The sequence below is a fragment of the Solea senegalensis genome, linkage group LG7 (assembly GCF_019176455.1).
Source record: "Solea senegalensis isolate Sse05_10M linkage group LG7, IFAPA_SoseM_1, whole genome shotgun sequence".
NCBI lineage: Eukaryota > Metazoa > Chordata > Actinopteri > Pleuronectiformes > Soleidae > Solea > Solea senegalensis.
The window spans coordinates 10796751-10810063 of record NC_058027.1 but is presented as its reverse complement, the minus strand read 5'-3'; the positions used below and the strand labels follow the sequence as shown (position 1 = coordinate 10810063).

The window sequence follows — 13313 nt, the reverse complement described above, 5'->3', positions numbered from 1 at the left end:
ATGAGGATGGCTTCTCCTCCGCCTTTGTGGTTGCTCATGAAACCGGCCATGTGTGAGTAATCGCATTATAATGAAAGGACCCTAACTGTCTGTCATAAAAGGGATTGTCCTTTAACATGGTTCAGGTTGGTTTTAAATCCGACCGTGTACTCTGGTTATTCAAAGGATTCCAGCGCTTTATGAAATTCGTCTTTGAAGAACTTCAATTGGATTTGATGAATAATACGTTGTACTCAGTGGGAAATCATGTGCTGTGCATCGTGTTGCTTCTTTAGATGTTTTATCACATGACTTGTTTTGAGGGAGCTACTATTGCCTCCTCCTCTTGACATTTTAGCAAGATGTATTCTGCTCTACTTTTGTCGCCATCACGGCAATAACGTAGTAGTTTTACGAATACATGTATGAGTACACGAGGGCAACATAAGAGGTATTATTCCAGCTTCTGTCTGGACTGCCTATTGGTCTATATTTTGTATGTTTGTAATCCTCCTTGCGACCTGGTTTAAAGACATTAGAGCGAGCATGCAGCCCAGCAGGCACCACAGTTCCAATACTCCAGGTTCCAGGTACTTGAGTAGTCCATTACACATGTTGCATACTCATCCATGGCTGTTCCATAGCCCTAATATGTGGATGCAATCTTACTTCACAGTCAGTGCTGGCAGAACTATCTTATAGTATGAGCAGCTCACTAGGTTGGAGATGTGGTTATTGTCGCATGTGACTTGGCACTGAAATATATAATAATAATCATAATAATAATAATATATGGACATCTAATTCAACAGTGGTCACTGTCTACGTCAGGGCGCTGAGGGCATAGTGAGTGATTGGTGGTGCATGTATAATGTAGAGAGGTGTTAATATTCTGCTGAAACACCCATTGACTCCTAATTACCTGGCACGTCCAGCCACTGCAGGTTGCATAATGTTGGTTGTGGGTTGAGGGTTGTGTCAGACAAGTGTGGAAAACAGCTTTAAAGTAGATCTTTATACATTTAGTGCCAATATTAACATATCAATGTCTGTGTGAGTCAGTGTAAAATAAAAGGCAACCACTGAAAGATGATGACTTTGATAGCTTTCGTCACAAGAATTAGAAAATAAAATGTAAAATATCCTCTCAGCTCACAGCAAATTCATTTTCCTAAACTTTCCTCCTACTACTCCTGTCTGTAATTAAGTCCATCTCTTAGTAATAATTATGTGACAACAATAATAACTGCATCTCTGTCTGTTGAGCTGTAATCTCGCTCACAAGCAGCTTCTTCTTGCAGCGGTAAGCTACAACTATACCATGTTACTCCCGGTTCATGTCACACCAGTGCACATCTGGTGTGTCAAGATGCCTGAATGCCTCGTTGAGCAATCAAGTACTTCCTTAGGTTCCCTTCTCCTCCTTCTCCATCATACTGTATGATTGAAAGGGCTCTAATAGGAGGCAAATGATCAACCTCTAATTGCTGAATTATTCTCAGTGGGGAGACGACATGGTAAATGAGGGCAATGTGCTGAGAGGGAGTTTGGCGTGGAAATGGCACCTGTGGAAGGTGATAAGCATTAGATTGCTTCCAGGGGAGCTATTCATCTGTGTAATTCATTTCAACGCACTTCCCAACCATGTAAGTCAGGAAGTTTACTTAATGGATCAAATCACACAAAATCCATGTGCCCGTGCCAATTTTGTTCTTGTGCACAGCCGTGATACTCGTTATCACGTGTTACTGTTTATTTGAATACAGTGGCATGAAGCTGGAGACGATCTAGTTTAGATTAGATTAGCAGGGTACAGCCAGAATTTTCATGCCTGGTGTGAACACTTCTGCTTAGTACATGTGATTTTATCGCCAAAGGCTGACAAAGGTCTGAACAGGTCCTATAAATCTATCTGAGCCCGTTTTTTTTCTTCACGAAGATGTATTTTCTCACCAGGGATCAAAGGTGTTTACAGATGCTATGAGAGAAGGATAAAGGTTATGACATGGATTAGAAAAGGTCTGAGCTGAATGAGCTCCTCCTGTTCAATAAACCTTTTTTTTCTTCACATTAGGCTGGGTATGGAGCATGATGGCCAGGGGAACCGCTGTGCCGATGAGACCAGTATGGGGAGCATCATGGCGCCACTTGTCCAAGCAGCTTTCCACCGCTATCACTGGTCACGCTGCAGCAAACAGGAGCTCAATCGATACATCCAGTACATGCTGCTTTTCTAGTTCCATGGGGTTTTCATGGAGTTCATTTATTGATTTTTCTTAGATACTTTTCCTTTCTCTTCCGAGAGACCTCACATGTTATTACACATTATGAACGTGTGATGCTCTTCTTCTTCTTCTCAGCTCATATGACTGCTTGCTGGATGATCCCTTTGAGCACAAGTGGCCTAAGCTTCCCGAGCTCCCAGGAATAAATTATTCAATGGATGAACAGTGCCGTTTTGACTTTGGAGTTGGTTATAAAATGTGCACTGCTGTAAGTCACAACCGTTCAACATTATAGTGATTTATTGATTCACATTTGTATTTATTCTCCCTTTAGTCCGCAGAAACTCTGTACTCCCTGCTCTTGAAACTAATATAATGTATGGCATAGCATTAGGAGCAATAAAATATGCACAATAACATTTAGGAGAATTATAAAATCTGTTCTGTACATAGTCTATAACTTAGGTCACTAATAAGATCATTGCAGGTCTGATCTAGACCAAGACACTGTCCTAAACCAACCTGGACCCATAAATCTGTGATAATCGCCGCATTTTGTTGGAGCATTTGTATTTGAACTGATGCAGCTTTTCTAACCATGTGATGATACTCACACCGTCATATCAGTAAATTGGAGGACACACCTGAGCAGAGTCAGCATGGCAGAACATCTTTTCTTTTCACATTCCCCTCGTCTCAATCTAGTGAGCAAGTGAACCGTGCTGATTCTTTCTTTCCAGAGAATAGCGCTCTCTTCTATTTTTACCACAGGCCGCGTGTATTACAAAGCAAAAATATAGAAGAAAAATATTATCTTTTTTTTATCAGTTTCACAGTCACAGCTATATCTGTCGCATATGCTTCAAACACACCCTGTTCCCATTTCAAAGTAAAAGCTTTCTTTTCCCTGAAATATTTGCTGGGCTAAAGGATGCACAGTAAACAAAGTATAATTGCAAACCCTGCGTGTCACAAATAAGTCACTTCACATGGTGTAATCTGAGAAGAGAAATTTTTTTTTTTTAATCTTATCTATAGATAATAATCTCTATTTCAATAGTGACCTGGTCGAAATGTCAACATTACTAAATAGACATATTCAACTGTCACACTCGACAAATAAGTAAAAGCAGGGCATCCAACCAATACAGGATAAAGGACAAAATCAATTATGATACAGATGAAGTTTCTAAAAATGGGCTTGCCAACAAATTAGAAGCAGTCACATCGACCATGGGAGTTACTCTCAATCCTTCAAAATCAACACAGAGATCAGTTTTGACAATAGCTCACTCTGTAAGTTATTCCATATTGAGGCAGTAGCTCCCTTCATCCCTTCATGCTCCCTTGAGCAGCATTTTGGACATTGACATTGACATGGCACCTTTGCTTGAGGACATTTTCTCCATCTGAACCAACTGGGATTTTATTCTCTACCACACGTCTGTACAAAAATAAGGCTCCCATGGGAATTGAAGGAATTCAAACACACATAGATTAGACCCGAACAGCGCGGGTGTATCTTCCTCTTAACTGCATGATGAATTTGAATGTGTTTGTCTATTCATCTATGTTTCCTCCATGAATAACCAAAAATGTGCTCTGTGCTCATTTTTCTGTAGTTTCGCACTTACGACCCTTGCAAGCAACTGTGGTGCAGTCACCCTGACAACCAGTACTTCTGTAAAACCAAAAAAGGGCCACCAGTGGATGGAACAGAGTGTGCACCAGGAAAGGTAGGAAATGTCAGAGATATTATTGTACAATGATGGCAAAGTGAAGCAGTCTGATGCTAAGAGGAGGAGGAGGAGGAGGAGAAAATGTCAGAAATGCCTACAATAATGATCATGTGTTAGAGCTTTTCGGTCTTTAATTCTTTGTCTTCCTGTCAGTGGTGTTTCAAGGGCCATTGCATTTGGAGGTCTAGCCAACAGCCTCAGGGTCACGATGGCAGCTGGGGCTCCTGGTCAAAGTTCGGCTCCTGCTCCAGAACTTGTGGAGGTGGAGTTCGCTCACGCAGCAGACAGTGCAACAACCCTCCGTGAGTAGTGTGAGAGTGGGGGAGCGTGCTGTCCTCTGGGTGGCAAAAAGAAAAGAGACACCCATGAAAACAAAATGGAATACTTGTTCAGTGGCCAAATAGTTTATGTCATCTGTTGAACAGTAGAGCCAGTTTTTAATCCAGTACTAGACTTGATCATTTAAAGCTGCTGTCAGTGAAACGCTTGAGTATCAAGGCTGTGTGTAGGATTTGTGGCCTGATATTTGTAAACACAGCATAGGCAAAGTTGGCCCCTCCTCTCTTCTCTGATAATAAACCTGGTGCACACTGGCTGTGTGCACGCCATGGAACTGTGCCTGGAACGGCTTTTCGTAGGCGGGCATGTAAATAGATTAAGTCACTCACACTGCCTCAGATCCAGACACAGTAGCTGGTTATTGGATGAAGGATATCAAAAAGCTGCCGCCCAGAAATGTTTTCGACCCAGAGCAAAATTAATTCTTGTGGCTTTTAGGTGAATATTCACGAGGCAAAGTATGGACGAGGGAAGTGAAGGCATCATCACTAACATCTCCTTTAACTTTTAAGTGACCAGGAGTCTGTGTATGCATTATATCTCAGGATATAATATATCATCTGTCGTATATTCAAAAGTAAGATAAATGATTGAATACAATTGTGATTTTATTTATTGCTTTCATTGCTTCTTACTCTGCAAAGTACTTTGTTGCGTTGTGTGATTGTGTTTTGAGGATTTAAAAACTATCCTGATCTATCCCGGAAAATATCTTTAAAGGCATTGTTTTGTGTTTGCCATCGATCAGGCCTGCGTATGGAGGCCGAGACTGCCCTGGCTCTACTTTTGACTACCAGATGTGCAACACTGAGGAGTGTGCTGGGCCATACGAGGACTTTCGTGCACAGCAGTGCATCCAGAGGAGCAACAAATACCACAAAAACATCAAGCACACATGGCTACCATATGAGCACCCAGATGGTAAGTCTGTGAAGTGTGACGCAAGGTTGGTTCCGGCTTTGTGAGGTGAGCCTAAAAGTGGATGGATGATCTGTCCGCCGTGTCCCGTGTGTTGATGTCTTTATCACATTTTGACAATCTTCGGGTGAACCATGGTGCGTTTTTTTATTGTGTTTTCAGAGAGTCGCAAGTGTGAGCTGAGCTGTAAGTCCAAGGAAACAGGAGAGATAGTGTTCATGAACCAGGTGATGCACGACGGGACGCATTGCAGCTACTCAGAGCCCTTCAGTGTATGTGCCCGAGGAGAGTGTCTGGTATGTCTTTATGGAAACTTAATGCACTGACATACACAACAAATTTGTAGACACGTAGTACATCACATAATACTAGTATATAAGTAGTATAATTACTAGGGGTGCAAATGGCTGGACAACTCATGATATGATTCATTCCACAGTGTGTCATTATTAAATAATTGCAATGATTCTAATGTGATTTATAGACAGTATAAAAAATGTAATGAATGTGTAACAGTTATGTTCTGTAATGAGTCAGCTTTAAGCTTAAACTTGCAGAAAATGTCTTCCCTTAGCATGGGATGAAGGTGAAAACAGCCAAGTACAAACATAATCGTCACTCTTTTGTTAAGCTTCCGTGGGGACTTTGATGACGAAGATGGTGACACAGATATTTGATTACTTAACCATAAACTCTTATGAAGGAAATCGTGTTCACTTCTTCACTCTGCTTTATCACAAAAATACAGATGTTATTTCGTCTCAATTTTCACCTTGGGCATAAAGTTTGGATTTTCATTTGCTGTCGTCCAGTCACGCAATGTTTTGGCTGCGCTCTGTTATGTCTGGGTGTGTTTCCAATATCCATCCGCTTAAACTAGGCACCCAACCAAATGTGTGCTGCATTTTCCCATGCCATCAGTTTCCCTGAGGTGAAGTCTGTATAAAACACAGACGTAGATTTACCCTGGTTTGATTAACAGTCTTTGTCCTTTCCCACTTCACATAGCATGTTGGCTGTGACAAGGAAGTCGGCTCTTACAAACAGGAAGACAAATGTGGCGTGTGTGAGGGTGACAACTCACACTGTCGCACTGTGAAGCTGACACTCACCAAGACACCCAAAAAGAATGGTAATTATGAGCTCAATCAGCAACATCTCAGTCTTCTGTAATGCGCCACAGCGTAGACTGTATACGCCACAGCGTAGACCAGGGGTGTCAAACATACGGCCCGGGGGCCAGAACCGGCCCGCCAGAGGGTCCAATCGGCCCACAGGATGAATTTGTTAAAAATTCACACTAATCTAAACGTAATGTCAAATGCTCCAGATACCCGTGACTAAATGTTTGTGCCTTTATAGATCCAGTGTGGTGTGTAAATAGTAAATTTAGGCATGATACTGTTGAAATTGCACTTATATTTCTCAAGAAATTTCATGTTTTGTAAAATTATCCTTCAGTAAATGTAAAACAAAGGAGAAAAAACAAAGGGGTTCTTGTTGTTCATAGGTTATTATTCTATTATTTTACTATTTTTACTGGTCTGGCCCCCTTGAGATCAAATTGTGCTGTATGTGGCCCCTGAACAAAAAATGAGTTTGACGCCCCTGGCGTAGACTGTATACGCCACAGCATCTTCAAACAAAGTTAAGAAAGAGTGGTTGATTACTACAGTGTACGAGGGTGTCAGCTTTACCATGCTGTTCCTGTTTGTCTTAACAGGAATGCTGAAAATGTTCGACATCCCAATAGGAGCTCGGCACATTGTTATTGAAGAGAATGATACATCGCCTCATATAATTGGTGAGTTCCAAATGGCTTTTACATTACATTACGTTACATTACATTACAGTAAGTGCTTCATGTAAGCCAAACTATAAAGTGCTAGTCATAAGTGCGATGTACAAGTAAGTGCTTGCCTTTTTTTTTTTTGTTATTGTCATTGTGTTAGTCGAGGTAGAGTCAAAAGAAATGTGTTTTTAGTCAGCGGTGGAAGATGTGGAGGCTTTCCGCTGTCCGGATGTCGATGGGGAGCTCGTTCCACCATTTGGGAGCTAGGACAGCAAACAGTCTTGAGTTCTGTGAATGCCTCTACGATCCTCTCAGTGAGGGGGCAGCAAGCCGGTTTGCCGATGCAGAGCGGAGAGCTGGGTTGCTGCTGGGTGGACATAGGGCGAAAGGGCGGGGTACAGCCCCCACAGGTCGCCAGTACATCTGCACCCTCCCACCATGATTTATGGCCAGTGGTATAAAGGTGCAAGAGGGTGCCCGTCTATCATGGAGCCAACAACTTCCAGAAAAGAAAAAGCAGAAATACAGTGATCAGGATATACGTCTCATCTTTATCCTGCTCTGATGTCTGCTGCCGTTCTCTCGTTTCCAATATGCAGTCAAACGCCATTGATTGTACTTGATTTCAGAGGTGAAAACCTGCAGTTTCCATACATAAATTGGAATACATATTCAGTCGCTTTTGATGAATTTGCACCAGACAGCCACAGTCTCCTTGAGACTCCATGATTGTATATGGATGAGATGGAAAAACAGTTCTCGTCTGGCAGTCAGTATGCTAGTTTAATCATGTGCCGTTTGTTTTTACATACCATCCCACAGTTTCAGGTGTAGCTTATGTTGCAGCAGAAGGAAACGTAAAACTGGTGGGAGCACGTCTATACATCTGCCCTATAGTTGAAGTAGTTAGTAGTAGCGTGATTGTCATTGTATTGACATATGTTAATGTATATATATCTATATCTATATATACTTTCACAGCTGAAAGAAATATGCAAGACAATATGAAATATGAAAAAATAGCTTTGAATCTTAAGCTTAAAGGTCAGTGTAAACATAGTCAGGAAGTGTATAGCACGTGCTAATTTGCTGTTATGGAAAGGATTATTTACTGTTTTTTTTTAAATTGGGTCAGATACATTGCCATTTAAAAGTGGCTCCTTGTATATAAATGTTGGTAAAAACTGCCAACATTTATAAACTAAGTAGTGAAAAGGACATTTTCCTGTGGTGTTGGCTGATGTCTTAGTGGGGTTTGAAAATATTTGGAGTTGCTTTGTCGCTGCAGCCTTTGCAGTTAAAGCACTGAGCATTATGTCAAAGGTTCTTCAGGTATGTGTAGTGATGACACTCTAATATTGCTCTGCTCACAACAGCTCTCTGTACGACTGACGAGAGTGAGTCAACACATCACAGTGGTGTTCCACTAAACCCTGCCTCTCCTCTTTTCTCCACTGTTTTCCTTTCTGGCTTTGATTAGCTCATGGGAAGAAGAGATGACACACAACTTGGAGGAATTGCTGTTGGCTCACCACAACACCAAGCATCTCAAAATACATACTGACACATTTCTCTTCTTAAAGGAAAATCACACAGTTGTCTGGCGAGCGAGGGTCGACTCAGAATTTCTGTTCAATTTTTAAAAGAGATTTTTAATGTAATTAACAAAGAGAGTGCATGGTGCGTGCACATTCCTTCACACCACACATGCATGAATTCTGTTTTCCCTCTTTGCTGACAGCTGTGAAGAATCAAGTAACTGGGAACTTCATACTGAATGCAAAAAGTGAAGACGCTGAATCAAAGACATTCATCGAAAATGGCTTACAGTGGGAGTATTCCATTGATGGTGAGAAGGAGACCCTTAAAACATCTGGTCCTCTGCATGAAGGCATTATAGTTCTGGTGAGTGGGACTCGATCAAGCACTTTCACTTTGCTTGTTTCACTCTTCATGTAAATTCTTTTTGTCTCTTTATTGCAGGTCTTTCCGCAGGCGGAAGATACAAAAATGAGCTTGACGTATAAATATATCATTCATGAGGACCTGTTGCCCCTTATTACCAACAACAATGTCCTTCTCGCTGAACTGGATACGTATGAGTGGGCACTGAAGAGCTGGTCTCAGTGCTCCAAACATTGTGGTGGAGGTCAGTAAGTCGCTTAAAGCTGCAGGTTTAGAGATTTGTGCATGTTTAATATTTTAGAATCTTAGATAAGTATTTAGAGAATATTTGGTGGTATCTTGTGTGGTAACATCTCGTTTTAAAGCGCCGGTGTGGAACCTTTATCGCAAAACAGTCTATCGTTTATATGACCCTGCGATTAATTACCTACTTTTCTTCCCCCACCCCTAACCACTCACACACACATAAACAAAAAACACAAACATAATGTCACTTGTCACTTGTCAAGACTGCATCCAGGAGAATTAATTGGAGCTGTGTCGAAGGAAACAGTAGCAGTTGCAGCCGAAAGCATGCATTTTTAACATCACAATCACATTTGCAAGAAGCTAAAAACTAGATTGTGATTAAAATATGATTGTGAAGTCCTTCTGAATGTCTATATTTAAGTAGAATCCACTTTGGAAATGAAATCTTCAGCCATAGTGCTGCTGTATTGCTTTACTCTCACTCTGTGCTCCTTCTGCCTCGCCTGCTCAGTCATCAAGACTGCAATGATACAGACAGAAAAATGAAAGATTTCCTACGTGAAGAATAGTGTCTCTTTTTCTATCTTTCAGGCATACAGTACACAAAATATGGCTGTCGGAGAAAGAGCGACAGTCGCTTGGTGCATCGAAACTTTTGTGACACCAGCAAAAAGCCCAAACCTATTCGCAAACGCTGCAATGTGCAAGAGTGCAGCCAGCCGCTGTAAGTGACTCACAGCCACAATTATAATTCAATAGCAGCTATAATGGACATAATGGCTTCACTTCAGATTGACCAAGGTCTATAGATGTTAGTATAACCTTCACATTATAGAGATTGGCAAAGAGAACTGCTTTGTTGGCAGGTGGGCGGTGGAGGAGTGGAGTCCCTGCAGTAAGACGTGTGGGAAGCTCAGCTACCAGACAAGGGTGGTACAGTGCACGCAGGAGCTCCACAATGGCACCAGCAGGCCTGTCCACAGCAAACACTGCACCCAGAACCGTCCAGAGACGAGGAGAACCTGTAACTATACCACCTGCCCAGCCCAGTGGAGGACAGGCGCATGGTCACAAGTGAGTGACGTCCGGGATTTGGCATGCGTACATCGTACTCATTACTGTACCTCCGCAGGACGACCGTCCAATCACGGACAAGGTTCACCAGCGCGTCATCACGTTTGTGACGTCAGCTTCTCAGTACTGTATTCATACACAGTTGAATGACTGCCAGATATTGAAAGTGAAAGTTATCTTGGAAAAGGGAGCAGAAAGGGGCAGAATCACTCACTCACTCACTGAACATTGAGCTATAAAATCAGAGGAAATCCATGCGGCCTGATTACCATAATGGTCAGAAGAGGGTGAAAAAAATGCAATCAGTCTATGGCAAATCATAAAAATATAGAAGACTATAAAGCGGGTGTCTTGTAATGAACAAGTTGACATCTATTTCTCTAATAAGTGTGTGTCTGTTTGTTTGTTAGTGCTCTGTGACCTGTGGCGAGGGAATCCAACAAAGGCAGGTGGTTTGCAAGGCCAGCGACAACACCATTGGCGAATGTGAGGGGGAAAAGCCAGAAACAATCCTCATTTGCAAACTCAGTTATTGTCCAGGTGAGATGCACGTACAGTACTGGAGGTGTTCCATTTACCAAGTTTGACGTCTGACGTGTTTACACTAATGTAAAAATCATTTACACTGTGTAATGAAAAAGAGAAAGAGAATTTTCATTTGTTTCTCTGAAAGAACTTGCGGGTGACATAAATATACATTAGCAGTACAGCATATTTGTCACAGCATGGTGTAATAGATTGTTCATCACAGTGTGTCACCACTTGAATATCATGTAAATTGACTACATTTCTCTTCTGTTATACATCACTCCAGTTCTTTTAGGGTCCCGTGCTAAATGAATTCCTTTGTTCTGACAGTCAGAAGAAATCTGGCCAGACAGTGATACCAGTGTTTGCTCTGGATTATCTGCTTACTGACTCATCAGGGTGTATAACATGCATGATATTCAGGAGTTTGAAACTCTGATTTTATCATATTGTTACTGTACAACCTGTTACATCCAGCACAGTGAACATCGTTAGAGGTTAAAGTTGTAGTGTCTTAATTTTGAATATGAACAAAGGTACGTGCAGCACCGTAGGTTCTGTGCTGGAGCCTGTCAACTGCTGCTGATAGAGATCAGAGCTGATCTCAGCTGCTATGGTCACTCGCTGGTCACTTTATTAGATTGACCTGTATAAGTGCTTGTTAAAGCTGCAACTCAGTGCATTTAAGCAAGTAGCATGAAGTTCAAACAGAGCTTTAGAATGGGGAAGAAAATCTACTGGGATGTCCTTGCTTTACCATCTCTATTGTTTAGAGAGCATGGTCAAAAAAGAGAATACATTCACTGAGCAGCAGTTCTCTCAGTGTAAACACCAGAGAGGAGAACGACCAGACTGGTTTGAGATGGAAGGAAGGCAACTAAAATAGATGTTGTTAATTCAAGGTAGTGTATATGCAGGAGACCATCTCTGAATGCACAACATGTGAAATGTTGCTCCTGGCGGCTGTGCCGGCAGCGTATGAATGGTATGAAAGATGAGTGATGATACATGTGCAGTATGAGTGTGAGTGAATGCGTGTGAATGACAAAGCTGTAGTGTAAAGCAGCTTTGAATGGTCATCAAGACTAGAAAAGTGCTATATAACTAGAGACCATTTTATTGGCTGGTTATCATGTTATAAAAAAACTTCAGTCGATAATGTAATAATTCATAATTAAAATATTTTTTGCAGTTTTTGTGCAGTTTGCTCATCAAAAATAGGTACTGTATAGTGGATGGCATAGTCGTCATATTCATTAATCAAGGATACATACTATGCAGCACTCTCTCTCCTTAATTATGGTCGTAAGGGCCAATTTGAGAATTATTTGTTGAAGAAAATTATTATATATAAATATTGTCTATAGTGTCATGTCAGTGTCTCTGTTGGATTTTACATAGTCAAATGAATTTACCACATTTCTTTTTGGAAAACATTACATTAAAACCTTTTTCAAACATTTCTCAAGGAAACTGTTAAAGTGTTTCAGTCCTCACTTAAAACTGTAAACTGTAAATAACTGGACTTGCACTATAACTAAGGAAAGTCTAATCAGTCTAGTCAGTCATGTGTATCTAATAATGTGGCCAGTGAGTGATACGTACATCTTATTGTTACTGTACGTGAAAAAAAGGATGCATGCACAGAAGGAATGGGTCTACATATGTAGAATGGGTCTACTGTACATATTATGTAGAGCTATTCACAATATTGGGCATAATCTACTAGCAACACAGTCTGATCTGTGATTATGTGTGCATCACAAAAGTAACACTGGATAATGTAGCATCTGCCATTGCCACAAGTTTAGATGGAACATATTCCATTTCAATTTAAATGTAAAATGTGATGAGCGGGGAAAAAAGGTGAGAGCTGGTAAGGAGGCTTAAAATAAAAGTGTGATCTGATTGCTATGAATCAAAATCACTACAGTATTTGCTGCACAAGTTACCACTTCTACTCACTGAACCATTCTGCTCTTCCTAACTCCCCTTATCATCCTTTAACTCCCTTATTCTGCTGACCAGTCCAGACTGTCTGACTTTCAAGACTTATTCCTCTTCTGTGTGCAGAACAACTGATTTTCAGGTTGAGCAGAGGCTGTCAGGCTTGGCATGGTGGTAAGTAGGTCATTGTGTGAGGGAAAAGTGTGCCCCTTGCTTCAGGTGAAGCATTGTTGACTGTCAGTGGGCTTACCAGTGTTCATGAAATGCTGAAGCCACTGATGGGATGTCAGCAAGCACGCTTCAGCGCAAACAAAGACCTGATTATAACATAGGTGCCTGTGTATTCAAGGTATTGCTCATGTTGCACAGAGGTAGAGGGGAGGTTGTCAGTTGTCTTACACTCCATGGAAGGTTCTGCATAAGGAGTAGAGTATTTGTGCTCCCAACTGTGGGTCCTAATTCTCCCCTACTTCTCTATATGCTGAGAGGCTGGAGTTAAACATCTTTGGTATGATGCAGCTAGTGTTTGAACCTCCTACTTCTCAAACCACCAAGCCATTGCTCATGTTGTGGGGACTGAATCTGCTTACACAGCCATTAGAATATGAACTCCCACAA

At 41.4% G+C, this 13313-nt stretch overlaps 2 protein-coding genes across 3 annotated transcripts in view; both read left to right on the top strand.

Moving 5' to 3' along the window:
* Positions 1-11634, top strand: part of LOC122772230 (A disintegrin and metalloproteinase with thrombospondin motifs 3-like) — a 16026-nt gene extending 4392 nt beyond the window's left edge. The window contains exons 2-16 of the mRNA XM_044030036.1: positions 6-52; positions 2054-2197; positions 2340-2472; positions 3827-3940; positions 4097-4245; positions 5031-5203; positions 5363-5496; positions 6209-6332; positions 6924-7004; positions 8734-8897; positions 8976-9141; positions 9738-9870; positions 10013-10220; positions 10631-10760; positions 11522-11634. Of these exons, the coding sequence (XP_043885971.1) occupies positions 6-52; positions 2054-2197; positions 2340-2472; positions 3827-3940; positions 4097-4245; positions 5031-5203; positions 5363-5496; positions 6209-6332; positions 6924-7004; positions 8734-8897; positions 8976-9141; positions 9738-9870; positions 10013-10220; positions 10631-10760; positions 11522-11634 (2013 nt within the window). The remainder of the gene's footprint in view (positions 1-5; positions 53-2053; positions 2198-2339; positions 2473-3826; positions 3941-4096; positions 4246-5030; positions 5204-5362; positions 5497-6208; positions 6333-6923; positions 7005-8733; positions 8898-8975; positions 9142-9737; positions 9871-10012; positions 10221-10630; positions 10761-11521) is intronic.
* The window catches only part of tspan4a (tetraspanin 4a), a 130566-nt gene that overhangs the window by 64522 nt on the left and 52731 nt on the right, over positions 1-13313 (top strand). The gene's annotated exons all lie outside the window — the stretch shown is intronic.